The sequence below is a fragment of the Hippocampus comes genome, unplaced genomic scaffold (genome assembly GCF_001891065.2).
Source record: "Hippocampus comes isolate QL1 unplaced genomic scaffold, H_comes_QL1_v1.1 scaffold2, whole genome shotgun sequence".
Classification (NCBI taxonomy): Eukaryota; Metazoa; Chordata; class Actinopteri; order Syngnathiformes; family Syngnathidae; genus Hippocampus; species Hippocampus comes.
Genome location: NW_017805139.1, coordinates 4,036,028 through 4,049,878, shown reverse-complemented (window position 1 = coordinate 4,049,878; position 13,851 = coordinate 4,036,028). Strand labels below are relative to the sequence as shown.

The window sequence follows — 13,851 nt, the reverse complement described above, 5'->3', positions numbered from 1 at the left end:
CAGAGTATTCAACCATAACTTTAATCCAGTTGTCTCGAACGTACTTTTAAGGCCGCCGTGATTTGCGATCTCCAGCAGTTTTTTTACTCATTTTGCGAGCTCCTGCATTTTGTTTTGAAGTAATCGGTCACGTGAAGGAGAAGCGTGGCTTGACGTGTGTCAAGCGTGACACAGACGGATGTAACGGAAAATCCGGTTGTTTTTCAAAATAAAACATCTTTCGTATTCCGAAATAAATAAAACGGAATTAAGGCAAGTTCTTTCTGTGCGGCCCGGTACCAAATGCCCGGCGGACTGGTACCGGTCCGCGGACCGGCGGTTGGGGACCCCTGTGTTAAACAACATATTTTGATCCATTGACTTTGTGAATAAACCTGGAGTACACAGCTGCAGACGTAATGTTCGTTGTTAATGCATAGTTTTCAAACATTTACCCTTTAAACATTATGCTTTTGAGTATCAGACTTCTTGATTATGAATATCAGACAAAATAGAAAAATGGATTCCCATGATGAACGTTTACGGAACCCGAAATTAGTTACCGTGGTTTCCCATTGGGTAGTCTGACGGAACTGAAAAATGGTTACCGTGAATTTCCGAAATCCTCAGGGCTGAAAGTAACTCATTAAACGGCCATAACACAGTCACAAGTGGTATTTCTAACGGCAACAAAGCATGATGGGAAAATCTCCATTTCCTGTCGCTGTGCGGCAGTCGTAAAGTTCACGTCTGTCTGCTAAGTAGTAGTGCACTGGAAGTTGTGTGAATAGGTCTGAAAATACGAACACCATCAGGAAGTGCAGTCTGAGCTGCCTTATCCGTGCTCGCGAAACAGCATCTGATAAATTGGTCCCTTCCTGTCCTTTTGCCCATTTGAACTATTTATGTTCTCATACTTGTTCAACTAAAAACTGATTGTCGTTCTTGTAAGCACATTTAATTGTCATTTTGATTTTTCATCAAATACAATTAATATTGTTGGAGGAAATGATCAGCTACAGTATTATAGATTGCCACACTGATGAGTACATGTGGATCTCAGTAAAACGTTACGACCTAAAGTGGGCCGGTCTGAGCCCTGAAACCCCAGAGTTGATAATGAGTCCCACTCCCCGCCCTGCATCTGACTCACTGGAACAAAAAAATGCTTATACTGTGATATTTTTCATATGTACTCCTGTAGGTGGCAGCAAGACATTGGAGTGGCTTCTTACTCTCAAAATGCTGCTGTTTTTTTTTTTTTTTTGTTTTGTTTTTTTGTGGGCCTTGCTAATGCAAGACGCTAATCAATACAGAAACCAAAAGATGTGGCCTGTAATTTCAGTTCTTCTCTCCTAATGCCCTTCTCCTTCCCTTCTAGGCCAGAGCAACTCTTGAGCGGGAGTACAACAGCTTGCTGGCCATTGGTACCAACAGGAGGTTGGAAGAGGTGATGGACATAGCACGTCTGCAGTCGCAAGACAGGATGAAAAAAAGCCAACTTTTTTTCCCCCCTCTCTCTCTTGAATCTTCTTTGTTCCAGGACGACGACAAGAACTTCCGTCGAGCTCCGTCATGGAGAAAGAAGTTCAGGCCCAAAGACATGAGGGGGATGTCTTTGGGTGTGTCAGACACTCTGCCTGCCAATTTCAGGGTGACCAGCAGCAACGCCTCATCTGCCTCCACACAGCCAAAGAGGAGCCCAATGGAAGGTAAGTGACAGTTGTCAGTGCATGTTTTTGCGCTAAAAATGCCTTGTTGTCGTGGCCTCGGAAGAGTCTGTACTTTTCATTTATCTTGAATGGCCTGTTTGCTGTGCAGTTTGCGATGCTGTGACTAACGGCATGTCTTTGCATGTGATTTTTATTTTTTTGTTTTGCCAACATGCACACGCAGGAAGCCAGTCTATACAGAGGCTGGACACTGCTACTGTCAGGACCTACTCTTGTTAACACAAACCTCACACAACGGTAAGATCACATCACGTCACATCACGCAGGCACACAATTGGTGTGGCTTGCATCTCAGCAAGCGATCCTCTTCACAAGCAGAGCATAGCTTTATTGATCTTTTCAGCTCAAGCGACGCACGTTTCACGCTTTTTCTCTTTCCTCTTTTTGTTTCCCTCCCTCCCATCCGTCCCTGTCCTCTATTCTGCTTCCCCTCCTGTGTCTGTTCACCCCCCTTCTTTCCCATCTCAGTTTATCCTCATTATTTCTATAGGTAACCGTTGGTCTGAAGACGAAGGGGAATTCCCTGCTTTCAAGACCAGGATGATGAACTAACAGATTTTGTTTTAAGGACACAAAAAATATATCCCATCACAGAGAGAGCTCTCACTCACCGATCTCAGTGTCCCTAGAGGAAACTGTGTCGATGTATCCGCATTTGTTATTTATGTAAACCAATGGGACAGTTATATGATTTTAGGATATAGTGTAATCTTATTGCCTCAATCGCTTTCAACTTTTTACATTTCCTTACTGTGCTCTTCACCTCTCAGATTTATGTAACTGAATGATTCAACTGTCTGGAGTTTGTATATTTCTACCAACAGACATTTTATCTAATCTTTTTTTATAATCTTTATTTGATCGGATGTATTTTTCTTCCTTGTTGATTTGAAATATAATCAATGGTTAAGTGACTTGTGATATAATTTAATTCTGTATCGTTACCCCCCTTTTTTTTTTTTTAACTGTTCAAGTTTTTGTCGCATATTACTTGTGTTTTTATTTGTATGGAAATGCGGCTGTTAAGTAGGTCAGCGAGTGTGTGAATATCAGAAACTGCTGGAGACCATTTTGAAAACTGCTCAACACTGTGACCATCACCATTAAAATAACTGCTGGCAAGCCAGGTGATGTTGACAACACATATCACGTGAATCACAGTATTGCATGTGTGAATGTGTGCGTGCGTGTGTATGTGTGTATGTATATATATATATATATATATATATATATATATATATATATATATATATATATTATATATATATATATATATATATATACATACACCAAATGGAAAGTTTTGAATTTAAAAAAACTAAAGCCATATATCAGTAGTAGGAAAATAAAGCTAGGGCCACTTTAAATGCGAGTGAAAGTAAAATTCCAGGTTGTCTCGTTCACCTTGCTTGCAAGAACTGTTTTTCCTTTCTCCCTTTCCCGTCCCTATCAACTTTTAGCCTGTCTCTTCAACCACACACACACACACACAAAAAGCCCTCATCTTTGGAGACGACCTATCTGCACAGGAAGAGGTTTAACATGCAGAAGAACAGAAAAGACTCTTTGCTTGGACGGACCAATTTCACTGAACCTGAAACCTCTGTGAATCCCTGCTGCAAGTAGACAGGCTCAAACATTTCTTACAAACTTTTTACAAAGACTTTATATCAAGCCTTATTCTTAACTAGACTCTGTCTTCTTGTTTTTATTTATTATTACTCATTTATGTCATTTATGTTGTGTCTTCACGATCAAAGCTGAAGTTCTGTCATTGTTGGGGCGGTTTCTACCCCTTAGGTCTTGTCTCACTCACAATGGTTTCACATGAAGCTCCATGGCAAATTGGAAGAAACCAGCTTTCTTTAACACTTTAGTACAGTCTAACTACAAATTCTATTTTCATTTTTTTGTAATTTCTCTCATTCGTGGCCTGTGGAAATCATGTTGCTCTTGTTTGTCCTGCTCTTCCCTTTTGTATTGTCTGTTCCTGTAACAATGTACAGTCTGAGTACTTCTAAACTATTTTTATCACAGTATTATTTATTGCTTACTTTCAATAAAACACTGAAACAGATTTTCCTTTTTTAGTTAAAGACCAAAACTTTGATTTTTCAATACCTGTACAGTGATCCCTCACTTATCGCGGTTAATGGGGACCGAGACCACCGAGAAACTCCGCGAAGTCGGGTTTGCCCCCACCCACCCCACCCCCCTAGGAATTTTTGCGTAAGGGTTTGTGGGTACCAGCATGTTTAAAATATGTAAACTGTATTTATAATTTACATATTTGAGACACAGACTCTAGCAGTACACATTTTACTTAAATATTTCATTATGAACCTTACACAGTAATTAACATTAATCAGCATTCCCTTTAGGCACTTCTGACAGTGTAGCCTCCAGCGAGCTGCTGGCCAGCTATCCCGATGCGCACAGCCGATGTGTTTATGATTCAACAATTCGTGCTGCTTTTTCCTTACAAGCCCTCTCTCTCTCTCTCTCTCTCTCTCTCTCTCTCTCTCTCTCTCTCTCTCTCTCTCTCTCTCACTTCCCCCAGACACACACACGCGCACGGGCACACACTAACATACGTAGTAAACAACACTAATCTGCAACCTCGTGATTAGACACTGATCAAAGAGTAACCCATGTGATAAGACACATGGGGCGCTTGCTGGGCAGGGCTGCAAAGATGCACAGCCAATCAACATGACTGCATCATGGGATAGATCCACTCGTGCTGTCATTGGTCGACATCGCGCTGAGTCATTTTTTTCTGAATGCAGTACTTTGGGGGGAAAAAACGGGATGCACAGAGGCCGCGATAATCGAACCGCGAAATAGCGAGGGATCACTGTATTTGATCTTGGTGTTAGCTTGAACATGGACAAAAAGTTTTTTTTCCTGCTGGACATTCGACACACACTGTAATTACATAAAAAATAAAAGATGAGGTGGGGGTACATTTGATTTATTAAGTAGATCACCAACATATATATTTTAAGTCTTACAATCGAATTTCATTCTTCCTTGATCCATGAAAGGCTCCGTAACACATTCCATAGTCAGGCAAGGTGCATTCAACATATCACTTCGCGATCGACCGATAGCCCGTGGATTGATCCCAACTTGATCGCGAGGGGTCGGGGGCTTTGTGTGTCTCTAAATTTCGATTTTGGTCATTGTCGGGACCGTTAAGGCTGTTGCTCATCGTGGCGTGCGTGCATATGCGTACATGTGCATGGTTGCCACCCGCGTGTGTGCAAGTTTGTATGCTAGCACGCTCGCGATCGGGTCGATCGCGGGAGGTTAATCATTTCCAAAGTCGATTTTCAGTCAATAAGGTTGGGCATCCCTGGTGTAGAGTGTTCCATGGACCTGCCATGCATATATTTGGAATGTGGGAGGAAACCTAAGGACTCTGAAAACCCACGCAGGCACAGAGAGAACAGAACAAGACAGTTCCACTCAGGAAGGCCGGACCCGGCTTTACTATAAATGTTTTTTTTTAAATCATGCCTTCCCATTCCTCTGCATCTTGGACTGCTATGGACATAAAAGGAGATGAACTTCTGCGCGCCCCACCCCCTCTCCCGTGGACGATCAACCCTATTGCGAACCTTTAAAACATTAAAAGTATTGTTGTCATTGGGAGGTTTGCTTAAAAACATTCCAATTATTCTGACTCGCAGTTGACTTGAAAGTTATGCTGGGTGCCCTTTGCGTAGACTATAAAATTTTGAGAAAAACTTTTGCGTAATTTCTAATTCTCTGAAGACTCACGGTGGGTTTCGAATGCGATATATTTTGTGTCTATACTATAGACACCCTATAGACCAGGGGTGGGCAATCCCAGTCCTGGAGGGCCGCTATCCTGCATGTTTTCCATCTGTCCCTTCTCCAACACACCTGATTCAAATGATCAGATCATCAGCAAGCTCTGTCGAGGCCTGAACAATTGAATCAGGTGTGTTGCAACAGGGACAGATGGAAAACATGCAGGATAGCGGCCCTCCAGGACTGGGATTGCCCACCCCTGCTATAGACTCTATACCAGACATGTCCAGCTCCGGGCCTGGAGGGCCACCATCCTGCCTGTTTTCCAGCTCTCCCGGCTGCAACACAAATGATTCAGATGATCACCTCATCAGCCAGCTCTGACGCAGCATTAGAACGTTCCTGATTATTTGAATCAGGTGTGTTGCTCTTGGGAGAGCTGGAAAACAGGCAGGACAGCGGCCCTTGAGGACCGACTTTGGACACCCCTGCAAGTCTATAGGGTGATTGTGGCGGCCATCTTGGAAATTGAACAAACTGGTCTTGCAAACAGCCAGTGAAGAAGTCATGGCAACAGAAGCGGTCAACGCTGTCGGACCGGTGAAAGAGATCATCTTCCTGAAGCTGTTTGAGAACAATCTAGAACGGGCAGGACTCCTCTGAAGTCTTCTCTCCAGAAATGTTAAATTCAGCATTTTGTATGTAATTTCCAATTCAAATTATTTGAGCATGTTGAATGCTCTTGTCTGGAAGCACTTTTTGCAATAACTCTACCTGATGGCAGTAATCTGTTTTTGGCACGAGCTCTGGATTGAACATTTGTTTCCTAGCTTTTGATCTCCTCTACTATCTCTGTATTCATTCGTCAATTAGTACTTTTACTTGGTTGTTTCCAAATGCAATTAATTTTGCATTAGGTTTATTGATAACTTGTTTTTATCAACCCATATTTTAAGTTTTTTGAACTCTGAGGTAATTATATCTAAACAATGTTGCATTTTCTCACCAGAGTACTTATGTCGTCTGCAAACGAATCAAATTTCAGTCAGTGGGAAACTACATATATTAATATATTATATGAACATTTTTGTTTCTAACATTGACCCCTGTGTGTATACCACACACACAATGTCCCAAAATTTTGAAACGCAGCCAATTTCACAAACGGCAGCCTTTCTTTTAAGTATGTTATTTGCCAGTTCAGGGCCATACCCCTAATCCCGCAATGCTCCAGTTTATGAATCAAGATATGGTTCGAAGCATCAAATGCTTTCTGTAGATCACAACTGTCCTGCGAGTGATCTCATGTTCACTCTTGTTCAAGTTTATTTCATTATTTTGGTCTTATTTCTCTGATCCTGTGTTTATTTTTGTTGTGTGAATAATAAAGAGCATTCTCACAATTACTTTTTGTCTTTATTTCTCGACCTATTCAACACTTGAAATCTTCCAAATGTTTACAAAATTCCGGACATTGTGCTTGTTTTTTTTTTTGTTTTGTTTTTTTTTTACAATAAGTTCTGCCCCCATGTTGTTGATTTTTACAATAAATTCTGACCCCAGTTTTCTCACAATTCCACATTTTCTACAAAAAAAATGTTCAAATGAATGAGGAAAGTACAAGTCCACCTTTCCTCTTTCCCATTCCAACTTTGAACTGTTCACCTCGTTCGTTTTCGTAGAATAAAGAATAACTGTTGCTGACGGCCATTAGCGTGCCAACATGCCTTGGTGAATTTCCTCACGTGACACGATTGGTGATTGCAAACTGTGTTAAATTGTGTTTTGAAATATGCTTCGATGGTGTTGAACAATGCAGCTGAACTTTTTTCTCCCCCATTCATTCTGTGAATTTTTCTGTATTCTACAAATCCAATACATTATTTTTAGTAAATTGCTTTGGGATGAACCCAAAGATCAGCCATAAATAATTTCAAAGCAACTGTTGTAACCAACGTCAGCTGGGATATGGTCCAGTACATCTGTGCTCCGAATGAGAAGCGCTGTAGAAAATGGACATTAGATTGCAGTTACAGCCATACCATGAACATTTTTGTAAACTAAAACCCAATATTCATTTAGAGTAAGCGTGAACCTGACCTCACAAACGAAGCAAACACCTGACGTTACCGACAGGTACTGAGAACGTCTCGCAGTGTTGACGTGGACAGTGTTATTAAAAACAGCTGGAAAAACTAGACCGATTGGAAGTTTGTTTTTACTATAGTGTATATGATTGACAGTTTCAATCTTTATTCAGTCAAGCTGTTTTGGTTTATGTTCACACAGAGCTTTAATTGGCCCTCTGCCATTCATAGAAAAATTCAGTGCATTCAAAAAACATTTACAATTCCTATCCTTTCTTTTTTTAAATCCATAAAGTCCTCTTTTTGGCATCCAGAATTCATACATTGTGTCATTTTCACTTTACTCTCCATCTACATTTTCATCAGTGGCGATTTTTTTTTTTTTTTTTTTTTAAAGTACAAAGCAGTTGTGTTGTAGCACAAAATGGCCGCATCAGTGGAATTATGCCCGATGCGTTCAAATATAAGGGTAAAATAATCAAATACTATAAGCCCTCTAACATTCATTTGAAAAGAAAGGCTTTAGTGGATGTGTTCATATTAATTAATACATTTTTGAAGTATAATTATAAGCAGATCAGATAATGCATGGATATTTTAAGATTCAACAAAAGAGACAGACTACAAGTATCCCAAAGTTCAATTTGCCCATGTCAATGGTGGAACAAATTTGTTTTCTAGGTTTTCCAGCATTGATGTGTATTCATATCATTCGGACTTTGGGAGATGTGGTTAGATTCTGATCCATCCATTATCCAAGTCGCTTAAGCCTCTTGACTCTTGAGGATTGCGCAGGCGTACTGGAGCTTATTTTAGGACTGTCTTCGGGCACCCTGAGCTGTTTGCCAGCCAATCGCAGTATATGCTTATAATACAACGTCATTGTCTTGAGATTCATTACTGGATAATATATGTATGATAACCGTTGTTTTTATCATACCTTGATGACCAAACTCATTACACACTTCTCCCTTAGCATATATGCCCCTATCTAGTAAATAACTTATTGCCATGACAACATTCACAACGAAGAGGCAAAGGTCCAAACCAATCCATCCAACCATGAACAGGTAAGTCAGTCAGTCTGTCACATTAAGAAGCCAGAAGAGGCTTCTGGTCCTTTCCTTTGCTCTTTCGTGCGTGGTAGGCGATAGCCACAGCCGACACTACCACAGACAATGAGCACGCACCACCAAAGACCATAGTGCTGATGTTGGTGCTGAGCATCTTCTTCATTTCCATTCGTACTCTGCTCAATTTGGTTTCTCCAGAAACTGACAGAAGACATGAGTGCAGATGTTAAATGATACGGTTAACAGGTGCACGCGATCATATGTGGTGATCTACAGTATAGGTAAGCAACCTGGCTTTGGAGCGTCACTCTTTTTCATCACATAAACATCGTCCATGTCGGCGTTCTCTCTCACATCAGCTTGCATCATCTCAGCATCCTCTCTCATCATCTCAGCATTGTTGTGATGTACAGCTCCACTAGGAAGAGCCTCACTGACAAACTGAAAAGGACCCTGAGTCATGGATTGCATGGAGGTCTGCATGCCCACTGCTCGTCTGCGCCTGCGGAACTCCTCGTTCAGACAACCCATGGCACATCTGGACAGGAGATCGTTCACGTCGCACATGAGGATTGTGCAGGTGATGTAGACCTGTAAGATGGCATTATTGGTGTGATGGCATGGTGTTATTTGATGAACGTTCATTGAAAACATTTTAGAATCGACAGCTCTCATTTGAAGGGGTTTGGGGACCCATTTTGGTGGGGTCGTGGACAGCCAGTTGAGATTTTTTTGAGAAAATGTTTTTTTTTTTTTTTGCTTTGACAAACTCTAGATGCAAACACTATTTGCTGGCAGGTGACTGAATTCTTTGTGTTTGATGAGCATTCCTCAACGTTTTTTTAAATTAAATTCTTCAAAAATGTGTCCTATTAAGAGTTATTCGGATGTATACTGAACCAGCATTGGTAGGGACATGAAAATGGCAAAGTTTTTTTTTTTTTATGTTGTCATTCTTATTGTGGAAGTAAATTTGATTGTATATTATATGCAGTTGGAAAGGCTGTTAAAAGAGCGATAGGGAGGATTGTGATGTTTAGTCACCTGATCATTGTCTCCATCAAATCTGAAAGCTTGAAACTCCAAGTGGAATGACAATCTATCAACCGTTTCGACTCTTAAAGACGGATCCTTGACACACCTGTAAGGAAAAACATTGCATATAGAACATAGCTGACACTCAGTGATTTACTCATTATTATATCTCCTATCTTTTCCTCTTTATTGTGAAAGGCCCAAATGTGTTCACATGATGGTCCCATTAATTATTGGACACCCTAAACCAGGGGTCCCCAACCTATTTTGCCCCACGGACCGGTTTATGTCAGACAATATTTTCAGGGACCGGCATTTAAGGTGTGGCGGAAATAATACAACAAAATAATATGGTATGAGCTGCATTAAAACTGTGGTGTTTTCGAAATATAATAATAAACACAAAGAGCGTCTAATCTGGCCACAACACTCTGATCGCTATGGTAATGTTTAATGCCTTCAAAATACGATACAACGCAAATTCAAAGTGCATGAAAATGACGACTCACCACAGCCCCGAGCTTGATTTTCTGCAATCAGACAGTCCCATCTCGGGGTAATAGGAGACTATTGTGGCGATCTCAGAGTATTCAGCCATAACTTTAATCCAGTTGTCTCGAACGCACTTTTAAGGCCGCTGTCATTTGCGATCTCCAGCAGTTTTTTTTACCCATTTTGCGAGCTCCGGCGTTTTGTTTTTAGCGTAATCGGTCACGTGACGGAAAAGCTTGGCTTGACGTGTATCAAGCGTAACACAGACGGATGTAACGGAGAATCTGGTAATTTTTCAAAATAAAACATCTTTCGTATTCCGAAATAAATAAAACGGAATTAAGGCAAAGTCTTTCTGTGCGGCCGAGTACCAAAAGCCCTGTGGACCGGTACCGGTCCGTGGACCGGCGGTTGGGGACCCCTGCCCTAAACCACAGGTTTCAAACTCGAGGCCTGGGGGCCAGATCTGGCCTGCCACATCATTTTATGTGGCCGGCAAAAGCAAACCAAACATGTCACCTTCCATGATTGATGCTTGCTAAAATCTTTTACATTTTCAAATTCTCATATGTAATAAATAACAGAGCTGTTGTAAGCATTCTCATTACAGTCACTTCAACAATTGTTTATTCCTGACTTCTTCTTATGGTTTGACAGTCATAATGACCCTCCAAGGGAAACGGTGGCCCGCAACAAAAATGAGTTTGACAACCCATGCCCGAAACAGTCTAAATCCTGCCCTTCTTCACCCCTTCATCCCTGAAGCTTAAAGGAACAAGTTCAGGTTTCAAAAAATACCGAAATCTCGAGTGGACAGTCATTGGGTCGGTTAAAGAGTAAAAATAAAGACAAAATTGGGGGAACACACCAAAATTCTGTCCAGCGTATGCTCATGATGGCAAATGTGGTAGAACAAGATTTTGTGGAGACATTTTGTATCGTTGAAATACACAATCACTTTTCTATTTATGACAGCAGTTTGTGTCAGTACTCACCCCTCCTTGACAAGGTCATAGAAGTCATCATTGTCAGGGTTGTCATCAGGGGTGGCTTTACATGAGTCCAAAAACAAACGTACATTTGCCAGTCCTGACTCTGCCTTCAGGCTCAAATAAATGTTTTGAAGAAAGTCGACCTGCACTGGAAAAGCACTTGGCTGCACCTTATTTGTGAAGCTGCCATCCGTATAAACGTCAAATAAATAGCTAAAAGTGTCGAGTCTGGAGTGGCTGAAAATGTAATCAGACTTCTGAATGTCATAACTTGAGGAGATTGTGGCTGTTTTGGGGAACTGGCAAGAGAACCCAATCTTCACCGTCTTTCTTCGGAATACAACTTTCAATGGATCGCGTAAGGTTTGGATCTGATTCCTGAAAAAAATATACTTTTCTTCATCCTGTTTTTGAAGAGAAAAGGAAGTGATGTGAAATTGACGGATGAGAACAAACGGGCAACATTTGAGACGTACTCAGAATACCCCCGTTGTTGCACAATAATTGTGATCAATTGGGAAATATGGAGGAGAAAAAAAGTCAATAGTCACCTCAATAGTTGTGCCACAGTTGCTGAACAACATGGAGCCAATGATGTGAGTGGCGTTATAAGTGACCAAACATGAAGGGTCATTCAGTGAGAGAGAGTTCACATCCACATCAGGCAATGTTGATCTCTTAATAGCAACCATCATCCGGTTGCCTGCGCAGGTCACAACTGTTGGACCTGTCATCACATTTCATGAAGTACTCAACCAGTCAGTAAAAGATAATTTCAAACTGAACTTTAACATTTTTTTCCCCTGCTCCAACACACCTGATTCAATTGGTCAGCTCATTAGCAAGCTTTGAGAAGGTTGATAAGGATTTGTAAAACTGGGTTGGATGGGGCTAACAAGGACCGAATTTGGGCACCACTGATCTCAAGTGTTGAAAATTTTCTCTTTTTTTTTCCTTTTTGTTTTTGTTTCCTGATAAGTGACGAGGAGGCACCGTGGCAGACTGGTTAGCACATCCACCTCACAGTGCAAAGATGCAGGATTCATTTCCAGGGTTCAAAGTTTGCATGTTCTCCCCGTGCCTGCGTAGGTTTTCTCCGGGAACTCCGGCTTCCTCCCACATTCCAAAAACATGAATTGCAGATTAATGGAACACTCTAAATTGTCCCTTGGTGCGAGTGTGAGCGTGGATGGCTGTTTGTCTATGTGTGCCCTGTGAATGACTGGCAACCAGTTCAGGGTGGACCCCGCCTACTGCCCATAGGCAGCTGGGATACGCTCCAGCACGCCCTGAGGATAAGCAGTGTCAAATTATGGATGGATGAATAGTTTTCGAGTTCGATTCGCTAAGTAAGATGAGCTTGGGATCATGATAGGATGAAGTTAAATTACGGTACAGTGATCCCTCGCTATTTCGCGGTTTGTTTATCACGGATTCGGTGCATCGCGGATTTTTTTCAAACATATTCATAATTTTTTTTTTTTTTCATATACATGGAGTACAGTACTGTATATGTTGCTCTATGTGACTCGCTGTTGTTTTGCAGCTTCTCACAGACTGTTTGCAGACTTTTTGCGGACTTAAAAAAAAAGTTTTTTTTTTTTTTATCTGTATATGTTAATTGGTCGCTACTTCGCGGATTTTCGTTTATCACGGGTGGTTTTGGTCCCATTAACCGCGATAAACGAGGGATTACTGTAGTATTATTTATATGACCTCTCATTCTCTACTACAACACCTAATGAGTCCAGGTATTGTAAACCGTTATAGAAAGTAGACTATTCTTCAGACTAAATAAGATTTTTGATTGTGGTTCATTAGAAAATTAAACATTGTATTATCTTTACCATTGTAAAAATTTAAATCCACCCTTCCATTTTCCGAAACACTTTAGGGTTGCATGGACTTCAGGCAAAAAGCAGACGACAACCTGCACTGGTCGACAGTTAACCCTGAGGCACACATAGAGATCGTTCACACACGCGTTGACACTGGGATTTCAACCCACGCTGCCTGCAACCAAACAAACGAGTGAACGAGGACACTGTCAGTGATTTTAAAATTAAAATTTTGATCGAAATGTTGCAGCATGGTAGACTAGTGGTTGGTACATCTGCCTTCTGTGTGGAGTCTGTATATTCTCTCCATGTTTGCACAAGTTCATTTTCTCTAGGCACTTGGGCTTCCTTGCCCATTTCACAAAAGAAACATGGTAGTTTAAATGAATACTGTACCTGTGAGCGTGAATGATGATTCAAACATTCCCTCATTCACTCCATCTGAAAAATATACAATATTATGAACAATTCAAAGTGCAATGAAAATCAGAGTGTGACGGACAGACTATACAAATTTGATTTTGCTATTAAATGCATTTTGTTACTGGTCTCTTTCTTCTCACCATACATGCTGCTATAATTTGCTCATACTATATCGTTTGTGCACAGGTTTTCTGTGACAATGCATGCCACCACTGAAAAAATGGCCATCACCCCTAAACATACCATACACCATCTCTCATCCAAAGTCAAGTGGGATCAGGAATATCATTTCGGTTTAGATTTTTCATAATAGTTAGTTATGATTTTGTTTGACTGTTGTTTTTTTAAATTCAGTTATTTAGAGCGGGTTTGTTAGTTTTTATTTTTGTATTGAATAAAAAGAAATGTTAAATGCTTCA

At 40.9% G+C, this 13,851-nt stretch overlaps 2 protein-coding genes and 1 long non-coding RNA gene across 19 annotated transcripts in view; 1 reads left to right on the top strand and 2 right to left on the bottom strand.

Moving 5' to 3' along the window:
* The window catches only part of ppfia1 (PTPRF interacting protein alpha 1), a 51,763-nt gene extending 48,907 nt beyond the window's left edge, over window positions 1-2,856 (top strand). For 10 of the 17 annotated variants that reach the window (XM_019867314.1, XM_019867325.1, XM_019867318.1 and 7 more), the window contains 3 exons: window positions 1,361-1,429; window positions 1,523-1,691; window positions 2,203-2,856. In XM_019867314.1, coding sequence (XP_019722873.1) covers window positions 1,361-1,429; window positions 1,523-1,691; window positions 2,203-2,264 — 300 coding nt within the window. In that variant the 3' untranslated portion in view covers window positions 2,265-2,856. Of the gene's footprint in view, window positions 1-1,360; window positions 1,430-1,522; window positions 1,692-1,875; window positions 1,950-2,180 lie in introns of all 17 variants that reach the window. The other 7 variants (XM_019867319.1, XM_019867315.1, XM_019867320.1 and 4 more) reach the window with 3 other exon arrangements.
* A 761-nt stretch (window positions 2,857-3,617) lies between these two features.
* LOC109514335 (uncharacterized) lies at window positions 3,618-5,606 on the bottom strand. Its single transcript, XR_002167972.1, has 2 exons — window positions 4,571-5,606; window positions 3,618-3,833 (listed from the first exon to the last, which is right to left on the bottom strand). It is a non-coding gene; the product is annotated as an uncharacterized LOC109514335 (long non-coding RNA).
* A 2,249-nt stretch (window positions 5,607-7,855) lies between these two features.
* The window catches only part of LOC109514458 (uncharacterized), an 18,321-nt gene continuing 12,325 nt past the window's right edge, over window positions 7,856-13,851 (bottom strand). Inside the window, exons 9-14 of the mRNA XM_019867586.1 lie at window positions 13,406-13,450; window positions 11,723-11,898; window positions 11,175-11,575; window positions 9,697-9,793; window positions 8,943-9,243; window positions 7,856-8,853 (exon numbers count right to left, since the gene is read on the bottom strand). Of these exons, the coding sequence (XP_019723145.1) occupies window positions 8,672-8,853; window positions 8,943-9,243; window positions 9,697-9,793; window positions 11,175-11,575; window positions 11,723-11,898; window positions 13,406-13,450 (1,202 nt within the window). The 3' untranslated portion in view covers window positions 7,856-8,671. The remainder of the gene's footprint in view (window positions 8,854-8,942; window positions 9,244-9,696; window positions 9,794-11,174; window positions 11,576-11,722; window positions 11,899-13,405; window positions 13,451-13,851) is intronic.